General features: G+C 41.1%; 1 protein-coding gene across 8 annotated transcripts in view; it reads right to left on the reverse strand.

Moving 5' to 3' along the window:
- The window catches only part of MED24 (mediator complex subunit 24), a 94,050-nt gene that overhangs the window by 11,692 nt on the left and 69,216 nt on the right, over nucleotides 1-13,142 (reverse strand). For all 8 annotated transcript variants that reach the window (XM_070728131.1, XM_070728130.1, XM_070728128.1 and 5 more), the window contains 6 exons: nucleotides 11,163-11,341; nucleotides 10,878-10,977; nucleotides 5,856-6,031; nucleotides 4,627-4,891; nucleotides 3,102-3,283; nucleotides 605-698 (listed from right to left, as the gene is read on the reverse strand). In XM_070728131.1, the coding sequence (XP_070584232.1) occupies nucleotides 605-698; nucleotides 3,102-3,283; nucleotides 4,627-4,891; nucleotides 5,856-6,031; nucleotides 10,878-10,977; nucleotides 11,163-11,341 (996 nt within the window). The remainder of the gene's footprint in view (nucleotides 1-604; nucleotides 699-3,101; nucleotides 3,284-4,626; nucleotides 4,892-5,855; nucleotides 6,032-10,877; nucleotides 10,978-11,162; nucleotides 11,342-13,142) is intronic.

Raw genomic sequence — 13,142 nt, forward strand, 5'->3', positions numbered from 1 at the left:
AGAGAGCCTCTGGGATATGGGGGAGGGCATTTTTACCCTCCCCCGGGTCCAGAGAAGCCTTTGTAGCCTGGGGAGGGCAAAAACACGAGCGTACTGTGCCCACCAAAAGTTGGGAAACAGCCAAATGCCTCCAACAAGTTATTAATCACAACAATACTGTGCTTTTTTCAAAACATTCTTGACCTTATTCTCAAGCATTCGTTTTTATATTTTTAAATTCATCAACTTCATTCCCTCTGCTCAATCTCCAGCCTTTTTCCTCCCCCCCCAACATCTTAGAGCAATGGTCCCCAACTTTGGGGCTTGGCTGATGAGGGGCAGAGGGGAACTGGGCCATGCAAACAGTGGGCGTGCGCACCTGCACATTCAGCTCAACGTGTGTGAGCTGTAGATCAGCACGCGAATGTATTCGCATGCAGCTCGACTGCAAGTGGTCCTGCACACACATGTACATATATGCCAGTCTGCTGCTCATGTGACTTGAGTTATGCACACGTGCCTGCCAGGCCACCTCATACATGGCCCAGTTTTGAATAGATCACAGTCCAGTAGTGGCTGCAGCCTGGGGATTGGGGACCCTTGTCTTACAGTAATTCCAGTGTACCTCTATGTCTTCTCTGTGCCTTTTTCGTTGCCAGGGAGACACCTGTCCCTTATTGTGGGAGGAGTAAGAACTGGAGGCACACCATACAGATAATCTGATAGGGGACAAAAAGAAAGTCAATTTCAAGGTTGGTGCATACCATTTTTAAAAAAAAAATTTAATTAAACATTTTTGTTAAAAAAGATTTTTACAATCTACTTATTTGACAGTTATCCCATTTTCATTTACATCAATTTCACATCCATTTGTCCCTCTTTTCAATTTACATTTATGTATATGTATGTATAAAATGGAAACATATGAACATATAATTCAGTCTTTACATAATTTTCTCTTTATGTTGAACAATAATATTTTTCTTACTAATATATCTCTATTTTACAATAGTACTATTGGGGGAATTGAGATATTTCTTCCCCCCAGGCCTATACAATTTATGGATGGTATATTTGTGTGCATGTTTGGTTTTTAATAAGGGTTTTTAGTTATTTTAAATATTAGATTTGTTATATGTTGTTTTATTACTGTTGTTAGCCGCCCCGAGTCTACAGAGAGGGGCGGCATACAAATCTAATAAATAAATAAATAAATAAAATACAAGGATATTACATTTTTACTGTTACTTAGCACATTTTCTTACTTATATACCATCTTAAAATTCATCATTCCTAGCCTATAGATCTATTGTTTAACCATTTAAACAAGTTATCCCATATCTTATAATATTCTGATTCTTCTTCTGTTTCTTACAAGATCTAGGACAGTGATGGCAAGCCTATGGCACGGGTGCCACAGGTGGCACGCGGAGCCATATCTGCTGCTCCAACCGGTATGTGTTTGCCGGCCAGCTGATTTTTGGCTCGCACAGAGGCTCTGGGAGGGCATTTTTAGCTTCCAGAGAGCCTCCAAGGGGATGGGGAAGGGCATTTTTATCCTCCCCCGACTCCAGGGAAGCTTTTGGAGCCTGGGGAGGGCAAAACATGAGTCTACTGGGCTCACCAGAAGTTGGGAAACAGGCTGTTTCTGGCGTCCTAGAGGGCCTCCGGGGATGGGGCAGGGGAAGCTGTTTTCGCCCTCCCCAGGCATTGAATTATGGGTGTGGGCACTCGCACATGAGTGATAATGCATGCTCACACTCTTTCGGCACCCAAGGAAAAAAAGGTTCACCATCACTGATCTAGGAAATGGATCAACAATCTCAAATTGTATTAGGAACTCATGGGATCATACACCATATTTAGAATCCACAGCTCACATTAGAGAAACATCTTTCAGCTGTGACAAGGGGGGCGTTTGCCCAGGTTCGCCTAGTGCACCAGTTGCGGCCCTATTTGGACCGGGAGTCACTGCTCACAGTCACTCATGCCCTCATCACCTCAAGGCTCGATTACTGTAACGCTCTCTACATGGGGCTACCTTTGAAAAGTGTTCAGAAACTTCAGATCGTGCAGAATGCAGCTGCGAGAGCAATTATGGGCTTCCCCAAATATGCCCATGTCACACCAACACTCCGCAGTCTGCATTGGTTGCCGATCAGTTTCTGGTCACAATTCAAAGTGTTGGTTATGACGTATAAAGCCCTTCATGGCACCGGACCAGATTATCTCCGGGACTGCCTTCCGCTGCATGAATCCCAGCGACCAGTTAGGTCCCACAGAGTTGGCCTTCTCTGGGTCCCATCGACTAAACAATGTCGTTTGGCGGGACCCAGGGGAAGAGCCTTCTCTGTGGTGGCCCCGACCCTCTGGAACCAACTCCCTCCAGAGATCAGAATTGCCCCCACCCTCCTTGTCTTTCGTAAGCTCCTTAAAACCCACCTCTGCCGTCAGGCATGGGGGAACTGAGATATTCTTTCCCCCTAGGCCTCTACAATTTATGCATGGTATGTTTGTATGAATGTTTGGTTTTATAATAAGGGTTTTTTAGTTGTTTTAGTATTGGATTGTTACATGCTGTTTTTATCACTGTTGTTAGCCGCCCCGAGTCTATGGAGAGGGGCGGCATACAAATCAAATCAATCAATCAATCAATCAATCAAATCAAATCAATCAAATCAATCAAATCAATCAAATCAATCAAATCAATCAAATCAATCAAATCAATCAAATCAATCAAATCAATCAAATCAATCAAATCAATCAAATCAATCAAATCAATCAAATCAATCAAATCAATCAAATCAATCAAATCAATCAAATCAATCAAATCAATCAAATCAATCAAATCAATCAAATCAATCAAATCAATCAAATCAATCAAATCAATAAATACTCCATCAAAATTACTATTTCACATTCCTATAAACTCAATGGAATGCACTCATTTGTAATTGTATTATAAAAATCTGATCATGCAGAACTTCCAGGAGGAAATAACACAGTACGATACTTGTCCCATTTCCAAAATAACAAAACAACCGCAAAGCCCCCTTTCCATTAAGTTTCAGCTTGTAGATATCTAATTTTTTTGGTGTCGTCCATTGAGATCTGTCTCTTACTTGGCGAGGGCCTTGCCTGGTGGGTCCATTAGCACATGCCATTTGGAAGAGTCCGTAAGCAAATTGGGCAAAATGTGTCCCAAGAGGGTGAGGGTGAGCTGCTGCATGTCCAGACAAAAAATAGAATAGAGCAACTCCACAGCTCTTATTGCATGTTCTTTCCGTGTCTCTTTTAAGAGTTCCTGAAAAAAAGAAAAGAGGCAGCAAAAATATTGCAAAGGGGGAAAAAAAGGAGTAAACTTTGCCCTTATTTTTCACTGAATGACAGCAATCAGTGTAGGTTTTATCCCACTACCATCTGAAAATCCTAATCTAGTTTACCAGTTCAGGCATTTAATACAGGGGTGAGTTCAAACTTACCTAGCTGCTAGTTCGCTTCCTCCTGCAACGCGTGGCCGTGCCTCATGGACGCACGCATGTGCATTGCAAAAAGCCCAAAACAATTTGGGGAAGAGCCTTCTCTGTGGTGGCCCCGGCCCTCTGGAACCAACTCCCCCCAGAGATTAGAACTGCCCCCACCCTCCTTGCCTTTCGTAAACAACTTAAAACCCACCTCTGCCGCCAGGCATGGGGGAATTGAGATCCTCTTTCCTCCTAGGCCTTTACAATTCTATGCATGGTATGTATGTATGTATGTTTGGTTTTTATATTAATGGATTTTTAATCATTTCTAATACCAAATTACTATTGTACACTGTTTTATTGTCGCTGTTAGCCGCCCCGAGTCTCCGGAGAGGGGCGGCATACAAATCCAATAAATAAATAAATAAATAAATTTAAAATAAAAAAAAAATTAACCTTAGAAAACAAAATGGTGACCATATGCACAGTGCCAGAAACTTGGCTTCTGCACATGTGCGGAAGAAAAAAAATTCTTTTTTTTTAAAGAGGGCACTGCCCATGGACCGGCACCAACCGATCCGGTTCGGTGACATCATCATGAGGAATCCACCCCTGGTTCAATAGGCTAAGATCCATAGTTTGTCAAGATAGAACATAAGAATTGCGATGATCAGGCCAAAGACCTATTAATCCAGTTCCCACAAAGCCAATTAAAAACCTCAGAGAAACCCATACACATCAGGTTTCACTTGATTTGCATTGGAGAACGAACACAAATTTGTGGTAAGTTTACTGCAAGAACTAATGAAGCTATTCCCATGACCGCTATGTATTAAATGCAATGAAATAAAAGTTCAAAATCATGCAGCAACACAATAAGCTTGAGGCATGCCTCTTTTGAACAAAAATAACCACTTCCTTGTTCTAGAAATAGAATATTTCTGGTTTCAAGGTATTTGCTTCTGATCTTGCCAGAACTAGTTCTCACAACAGCTTAACAACAGCCTCCCACTAATGTTTCCAAGCAATCCTGATATGAGTATGGCCTCTGACACTGGAAACGAGGCATATAGCCATCACAAATTGCAACAACCAATATCCTGATGGTCTGATAATTTAGTAAGTCTTTTTCTCAATCCTACAAATTGTTGACCGTCCCTTATATTTCCCATATTTTCCATACCTTGACAAGATTGTTGCAGAACCAATAGACACCGCCCATGTGTAATAGCGTATCAAAGATATGGATAGAATGGCTGTCTACCCAGCCTTTCTCCAGGACTTTGGAGAAGACGTTCGTCAGCACTTCTTTTATAGGCTTTTTTGCAGGGAGGAGATTCCAATAGGGCATTGGGTCAACTCCTGTAGCTGGGAATTTAATCTGCGCAGCCGTCTGCTGAACAACATCGGCACACATGTGCTCAAGGATTGAACTCATGATCACCACTCTGGATAGGGCAGGAAGAGAATAAATATTCAGTTATTGTTTTTCTTTTATGGCTTGCTTGGATGTGGCTATGAAAATTAATGTTCTAAAACAACCCTTTCCAAAAGGTAGTAGGAAAAATCTTTTAAAACAATATAGCAGTGATGGCAAAACTTTTTCCACTCAGATGCCAAAAGCGTGCACATGCGCGAATGCCCACACACATAATGTAATGCTCCTGTCACACGTCCTGTCCCTTGCACATGCGCGCATGGCCCACCATTTTGGCCTCACACTCCAAAACAGTGGTGGGAGAGGGGGGAAAGCCTCCCATCCCCAAAAAGCGCGGGGTAGAACCTCCAGAGATCTGGGAAGGTACAGGCCCCAAAAGTGAGGAGAAAGCATGAGCTTGTCTGACCTGAAAATCAGCTGGCTGGCAGGAGGCAATTGTATAAGTGCAGTGAACCTGAGTTGGTCAATGGCCCGTGTGACTGCAGAGATGCCACCACGTGCCACTTGTGGCATGCATGCCATAGGTTTGCCATCACAATACTATAGCCTAGAATTGGGACAATCATCTCAGATGTAGCTTGGGGAATGGAATATCCAAAAAATGCCATTGCTTAACTCTTTAGAGATTATCCTATTCTACAGGCAACAGTTTTTATACATCAAACAACACAATGTCATAAATAAATAATGGCAAAATTTGAGATTCAGAATTCAGTTCTATATAAAATAAATTACTACACTGAAATGATAAACATGCCAATAAGGAGAAAATAGGGATTGGTGCAAAGTAGAACAATAAACAAAATCTTGCAGCCTTCATCCTATATTTTAAAGTGATGTCAAGTGCCTCTAATTCTTAGTCACAGGCCATGCTGGCTGGGAATCATGAGGACTTGTGTTCCAAAACAATGTTGGAAAAAGCCTGATTTAAATACAGTGTTTTCTTCTTGAAGAGATCAAGATCTGCTGTTTACCTTTCACTGTAGAATTGCAGGGTGTTCTCGCCATATAGGGGGTTGCCCAGCTGTCGAATCATCTGCAGTGACTTCTCTCGTTCATCTAAGCCCAGCATTCGGACATGAGCCACAAGCCAAGCCACAGCACATACGGCCATGCTGCATACCTTTCCCTTGATGTTATCTGTGATTTTCTGGGATAGGAAGAGAAAGTTGTCAGGAACATAACTGAGAATTTTAATACGTGTTGTGGTTAGCTCTAGCCCAGTTCCTGCCCGAAGGAATGTGCAGATGGATGTTGGGGAGACAGGCCTGTTTTGCTCCCAGTAGAATCTGCCAACAAAGCCTCCTCTGACCAAGGAACTGTGAGTGACAGGGAAGAGGGGAGTTTGGCAGACAGCCCAGGAGGAGATCAGTCATCTGTATCATCCCTGCATTCTGAAGAAGAATTAATGACACATCCATGCATGCGTAGAGTGATGCATAGGAGACAACAACTGAAGGATTATTACAAGAGAAAATGAGGCCACCTGTGGTTGGGTGGGGCTGCTGTAATTAGTGCTACAGATAAAAATGCAGCCTGCTGTTTTAGCCTCATGGCAGTTTATCTGATTCATTGTTTCGTCAAGATTGTGGTTTTTGCTGTTCAGGATTGTGTGTGTGGACTCTCTGGACTTTAGAATTGGACTCAATTTCCCAGTTATTGGGTGAGCAATTGGACTGCATTTAACTTGTGCCTTATGTGTACCATAAAATCCCTTTGACATTTAAAAAGGGAGCTGTTTCTGTTTTTCTGTTTTGGGTTTTCCTTTTATCGTGTGGTGTCTTCCTGGAGTAATTACCCTGTAATTACAGGTGGTTGAGACACGCCGGCAGAACAATACGGAGGAGAATTTTTTCTTGCTATGGAGCAGAGAGAAGACTTAAACCGGGACAGATATTTCAGTGGTATTCTTTCTTGAAGGCTCATGTATGTAAGACAGGCATACACTGAATGAATAAATAAATAAATAAATAAATACACTGAATAAATAAATAAAATAAATTTGGGCATAGTGAAATAAGGAAGATCTTGGATTCTGGTTTCCAGAATTATTTTGTTAGAAATATGGCAGAATGCAGTCCTATAATGAATGTCAAATTAAAGTGATCAGGATTAAGGGTATGCCCATCTTTTTTCAGATCTTATACGGAGCTGTTCATAATATTAGCCGCTCCGAGTCCTCGGAGAGGGGCGGCATACAAATCTAATTAATAAATAATAATAAATATTTTTTTTGTTTAATGTATTCACAAGGGAATTATAAGCACATTCTGCTGAACATGCTTATATACCTACATTTATTTATTTATTTATTTATTTATTCCACCCTTCTGTTATAATAATAATATTATTATTTATATAATATAAAAATTATATGTAATTTTTATTGACCCTTAATTACAGTAGTAAAAGTAAACACAAACCAAATTCAGAGAGAAACAGAAACAATATAAAGATCTGGCTCAAAGAAGCTCCATTTTGGCCTGCAATGGGCTGGGGGAGGGCCAGGGAGGGCCAGATATGGCCTGCAGAGGTTCAATTTTGGCCTGTAATGGGCCAGGGAAGGACAACAGAGAGCCAATCAGAGCCTTGGAAGGTCAGATTTAGCCCTCAGAAGTTCCATTTTGACCAGCAAGATGGAGGGCAATACGCAGCTAAGAGGCTGGAGAGGAGACTGCTTGCTAGAGCTTCACAAGGTAAGTGATCCAGCATGGCAAGTTGGGTGGGTGAAGCAAATATGGGGAGCATGAGATATTTCAGTGGGTCAGGGGAGGCCTTGGGTGATCTTAGACAGGTGACCTGTTCCATCAGTAGGCCCTCCCATGGCCTTTCCCACCTTGAAATACCTCAACAAGCCTCACATTCGGTTAGTGAATGCGAAGGTGAAAGGAGGGAGTGATCCTCTGCAAGGTACGAGATTCCAATATACTTAAACTTAAATTTATGCTTTTCCCCATTTTTCCTCTTCTACCTAGTCTTTAGTCCCCTTTAGTGCCCAACTTCTAAAACCATAAAAACCTCACATCTTTGCTATGACTTGCAATCAGCATAGAACCTACGACTGTTGCAACATTCCAGTGGTCATGTGATTGCAATCTAGGCAATTCCACTTACCACAGGTTGCACCTGATCACCACCTGCAATCTTCCCAACCTCATTGTCCCAAAGGTGTTTTCTTTCAAGAGGGAGGCAATTGGACTTTCTAGTTTTTCTTTCGGTTGAGGAAGCTTCTTCGATTAGTAATGGAACATCTTCAAAGCAAAACCAGAAAGACCAGTTGCTTCTTGAAAAAGCACCTTTGGACAACTCTGACCTGGATGACTGAGAATCTCCACAGACATCAACCTGGTTGGTTACTGAGTGAAAATGGTCCCTCAAGAAATCCATCCTTGGATATTGTTCTGTCGGGCTCTCTGGTAGAATCCTCCCAAAAATTCACAGGTACAAATTTCAGACACACACAAGTTTGAAAATTCAAAACAATGTTCTTTATAATGAAAAGTCACTTAAACTAAGCCCTCTTGGTATAGCAAAGAGCAGTCCTCTCCAAACAAACTGGTAATTTGTACAAGTCCCTTATCAGTTCTGTGATACTTAGCTTGCAGCTGTGATACAATTCAAAGTCCTTCTTTCACAAAGTGAAACACACTTTGCTCTGGTTTAGGTTCAAAGCAGGGAAAAATCAGCACACAAAAAGTCAAAGTCAGTAAAGCAGGCACGAAACACAACGATCAGATAATCCTCCACAATGGCCAAACCCACAGGCTGCTCTTTATAGCAGCCTCATTAATTACCACAGCCCCACCCAACCACAGGTGGCCTCATTTTCGTTGATAATAATCTCTCAGTTGTTGTTGCCTATGCATCGCTCTCCGCATGCGTGGCTGTATCATTAACTCTTGTTCTGAATCCAAGGAGGAGCTAGATAATTGATCTCCTTCTGAGCTGTCTGCCACACTCTCCTCCTCCCTGTCACTCATGTCTTCTTGGTCAGAGGAGCCTTCATCATCAGATTCCACCGGGGGCAAAACAGGCCTGCAGCATGTGGATGTCTCCCCCACATCCACAGTCCTTGGGGCAGGAGCTGGGCCAGAGCTAACCACAACAGATATCAGGGTGCATCTTTTTCAGCCATCTTCCCTGAAAGCAAAAAAACCCCCTGCTTGTTGGAGAGATTTCATCCTGCACCAGGCAGAGGCTCTTCAAAGCAGTTTTCTAAGCAGTTGTTGGAACTCTTTTCAGCCAACCTCCTTGAGAACAAGAAACACTGCTTGCCAGAGGTTCCACCATGTGTAGGGTAGTTTTTTCAACAGGCAGGAGGAGAACTGCTGTGCTGTGTTGGACAGAACCTGGATCACAAAGATCACAGTTCTTCCCCCTACTTCAGATGGCAAACCTATGGCACATGTGCCACTAATGGCACATGGAGTCATATTTGAGGGCATGCAGGGTACAGCCCTAAGTCAGCTCCAGGACGCATGCACACCCTGGTTAGCTGATTTTCGGCTTTCTTTTTGGCCGTTTTCGCTCTCCCCAGGCTTCAGGGAAGCCTCCTGAACCCTGGTGATGGCAAAAAATGGACCAGCTGGAAGTTGGTTTCCGAACTTCCAGCTGGCCCGTTGACCAGAAGTTCAGAAACCAACTTTAGGAGGTCTTCCTGAACCCCCGGAAGAGCAAAAAGCAGCCTAATTTGCCTACTGGAAATCTGTAGGCTTTAGTGAGGCCTGTGCACATGGAAGGGTTGTGCATGAGTGGGGGGATGTGTGTGGGTTGCGTGCATGCATGGGGGGAGGGCATTGCATTGTGGGTGTGGGCACACACGCACATACTATCGAGTGCATGCACGTCCTTTTGACACCCGAGCTAAAAAGGATTCGCCATCATTGCCCTACATCCACTTAATGACTCCATCTAGGAAAGCTAAGATGCAGTCATAACATCAACTCAGGTCACATTATGGTCTGCTTTACAACTGCCATAACTTACGCCTATGGCAACTCCTGGCTCAACTAGCCTCAACAACGGTAGAATAACACCCATATTTTCCAATTCTTTAAATTCTTAAACTTATTGATTTTTCTTTTGTTCTGGATTACAGGGGTAGGCAACGTTGGCTCTTTTATGACATGTGGAATTCAACTCCCAGAATTCCTGAGATAGCATGATTGGCTCAGGAATTCTAGGAGTTGAATTCCACAAGTCATAGGAGAGCCAACTTTGCCTGCCCCTGTTCTGGAATAAAGAAAACTAGAGGGCTTTTCAAACTTTTATTCCGAAGATCTCCAATAGCATTAGATAAACAAATACAGTGGGCAATTTGCAAAAGTAATTAGAAAGTAAAGTTAGCAAACCCAGTATCCTTTTAAAGTTTCCATTGTGCTTGAAAGCATGATGGCTTGATCTCTTTGTCTCCTAGCCTACATGCCAATTCTTTAATCTTTGCCTCAATTTCTCTTCTCTCTTTTAGAGATATGCTTATTCCACATACCTCCCCCAGAAGTATGCTTTCTTAAATTTCACATCCTCCAGACTACCCAAATCAACTATGGAGAATAATGCTAATTTTTCCAATTAAAAATCAGGCCAAACAACCCATTGCTCTTTAATCTAGTGTTTCCCTTCAAATGTTTCGAGTTTTTAAATGTTTTAGAACAATGGTTCTCAACATTTCTAATTCTGCATGCCCTTAATACAGTTCCTCATGTTGTGGTGACCCCCAACCATAAGTCTAGAGCCAATTCTCCCAACAGAGCTTTAAGCTGATTGACAGGAAAATTAGAGGGACACCCCCCTGTAAACACCTGATTGATCAGATTGTAAAAATATGTTCCAAGATGCCAGAATAGAAGCTTTAAATTTGTCTTTTCCCATGGTCTTAGGCGACCCCTATGAAATGGTCATTCGACCCCCCCAAGAAATCCTGACCCCCAGGTTTGAGAACCACTACTCTGGAGTGTCATATGTGTGTTGATACAATCTCTGGGTAACAAAGATACCTGGACAGATTCAAAAGTGAGAACTCCATTCTCCCAGGCATTCAGAATCTCCAAGATGGCAGCAGAGATGCTTAGACATGCTTCTTGCCATTTCATCTGCCTTCTCAGTAGTAACGACATTATAGGAGGAGGCAAAAAAGCAAAATAAATATAAGAATGAGTATAATCCAAGGCATTGTTCTCCCTTATCCAGCTCCCCACTTACCCTTATTTTGTTTCACATTATTTTATTTTCAAACTGTTTTTTTTTTTTCAAAGCCTAGGATGTCCTCGCTAAATACTTACACCAACTTCATTTCTGAAGAATTATTCAGCAAAGCAACCAGTGTTTCTACTTTGGTGGAATCTGGTCGGAAGCAAGGGTGGTCAGGGTTGAGAATTTTCCCTTCTTCTGGCATGCAGGTCTGCATCCAGGTCTCAAAGAAAGGCACTTCTCCTGGAGGGCTAGCTTCTGACAGTATTACCTGAAAGCAGCCAAGCAAGAAATAATATACCATGAAATTCTTAACTAAGGACAATAGCACCCTCTAGCGAATAGTTGGTCAACCATAGGATAATTCTGAAAATGTTTTCACAGTATGCTACTTACTGCATTGTACAAATAGCACATGGAAATAAAAGAAAAATTTATTTCACTTCAGAAATAAAGAGAAGAGGCTTTAAAACGCATATATAAAAGAATCCCCCAAATTAACATAATTTATGGGACCAATTTAGAGTTAACCACATGCAGTAATTGAACTATCTCTATGTCTGTAACATTTTATTGCAATGGACTCTATTTCTCTTTAATGGCTTTTACGTTTACAATTGCTTTTATTAGTATGCATAATAAATTTCCTTGAGCAGTCTATTTGGAAATGTGACTCACTAACAGCAAACAAGAAATTTAATTTTTAGTAAATAAAATAAATGAAACATTCAGTGAAAAAAATAGTACAGTCACGAACAACAGAACTTTATATTGTTGCCTGGTATAATGGCCACTACAGATTAATAATTTTGGGGTGACAATAGTTTGGAAAAGGGAGGCAGAGAAGGCATTATCGTCTGCTTTCCTATTTTGTTTGTTTGAGGGTCAACCTCAATATCAGAGGTTTTGCAATTGCAATTTTTGCTTTATTATTTCCTTGCCAATTTTATGGACAAGAAGAGAATCCCAGAGATAATTTAATTCCCTAAGTCTAGAAGAAGAGCAGAGAGGACAACAAACCTCTGATTACACACTTTGATTATACCATTCTGCAAATACACGAAGATGAAACTTCTGGGTAATACTTTATTTTGCAATTTTAAATAAAGTTATCTTCCAATCCTCTACCCCAAAAGTTCATTTGTGTCAGGGACCTTGATAGTTTGTAAAAATGTTCTCTTCCACATGTCCATACCCTCGTCCTAGGAAGCCCATTTTAAGCCAGATGACATAATTATGAATACTGATTGTATACAAAGTGCTTGAGATCTGCAGGTGGTTCTTTATGATTTCCTGAACAATTTTATATTTCTCTCTTGGAATAATTTTGATGACATGGCCATTTTGGAGAAAATTCACTACTGCTCCAAGTTATCTTCAATTTAAGGCTGTCTGTCAGTGGATTGGTAGAATTCCAGAATTTTAAAAATTGTACAAGTTTTTCTAAACTGATGGGCACCAACACTACGCTCTAATTTTTATTCTTTTAAAAAGATATTGTGAGCCGCTCCGAATCTTCGGAGAGGGGCGGCATACAAATAGAAACATAGAAACATAGAAGACTGACAGCAGAAAAAGACCTCATGGTCCATCTAGTCTGCCCTTATACTATTTTCTGTATTTTATCTTAGGATGGATATATGTTTATCCCAGGCATGTTTAAATTCAGTTACTGTGGATTTATCTACCACGTCTGCTGGAAGTTTGTCCCAAGGATCTACTACTCTTTCAGTAAAATAATATTTTCTCATGTTGCTTTTGATCTTTCCCCCAACTAACTTCAGATTGTGTCCCCTTGTTCTTGTGTTCACTTTCCTATTAAAAACACTTCCCTCCTGGACCTTATTTAATCTAAATAATAATAATAATAATAATAATAATAATAATAATAATAATAATAAGTCAGCCATTTCAATCTGGTACTGTGCAGAAGTTTTGGAATATAAATCCCAAAATCTCAGCCAGCATGTAAGGAAGAATAGTAAATAAAAGATATTCTCAGCAATGCATGTTCAAGAACAAATATCTGAGCATGATCTCATTATTTTCTCTATGTGATGTAATACAAAAGT

This window comes from Erythrolamprus reginae, chromosome Z (assembly GCF_031021105.1).
Source record: "Erythrolamprus reginae isolate rEryReg1 chromosome Z, rEryReg1.hap1, whole genome shotgun sequence".
Lineage (NCBI taxonomy): Eukaryota > Metazoa > Chordata > Lepidosauria > Squamata > Dipsadidae > Erythrolamprus > Erythrolamprus reginae.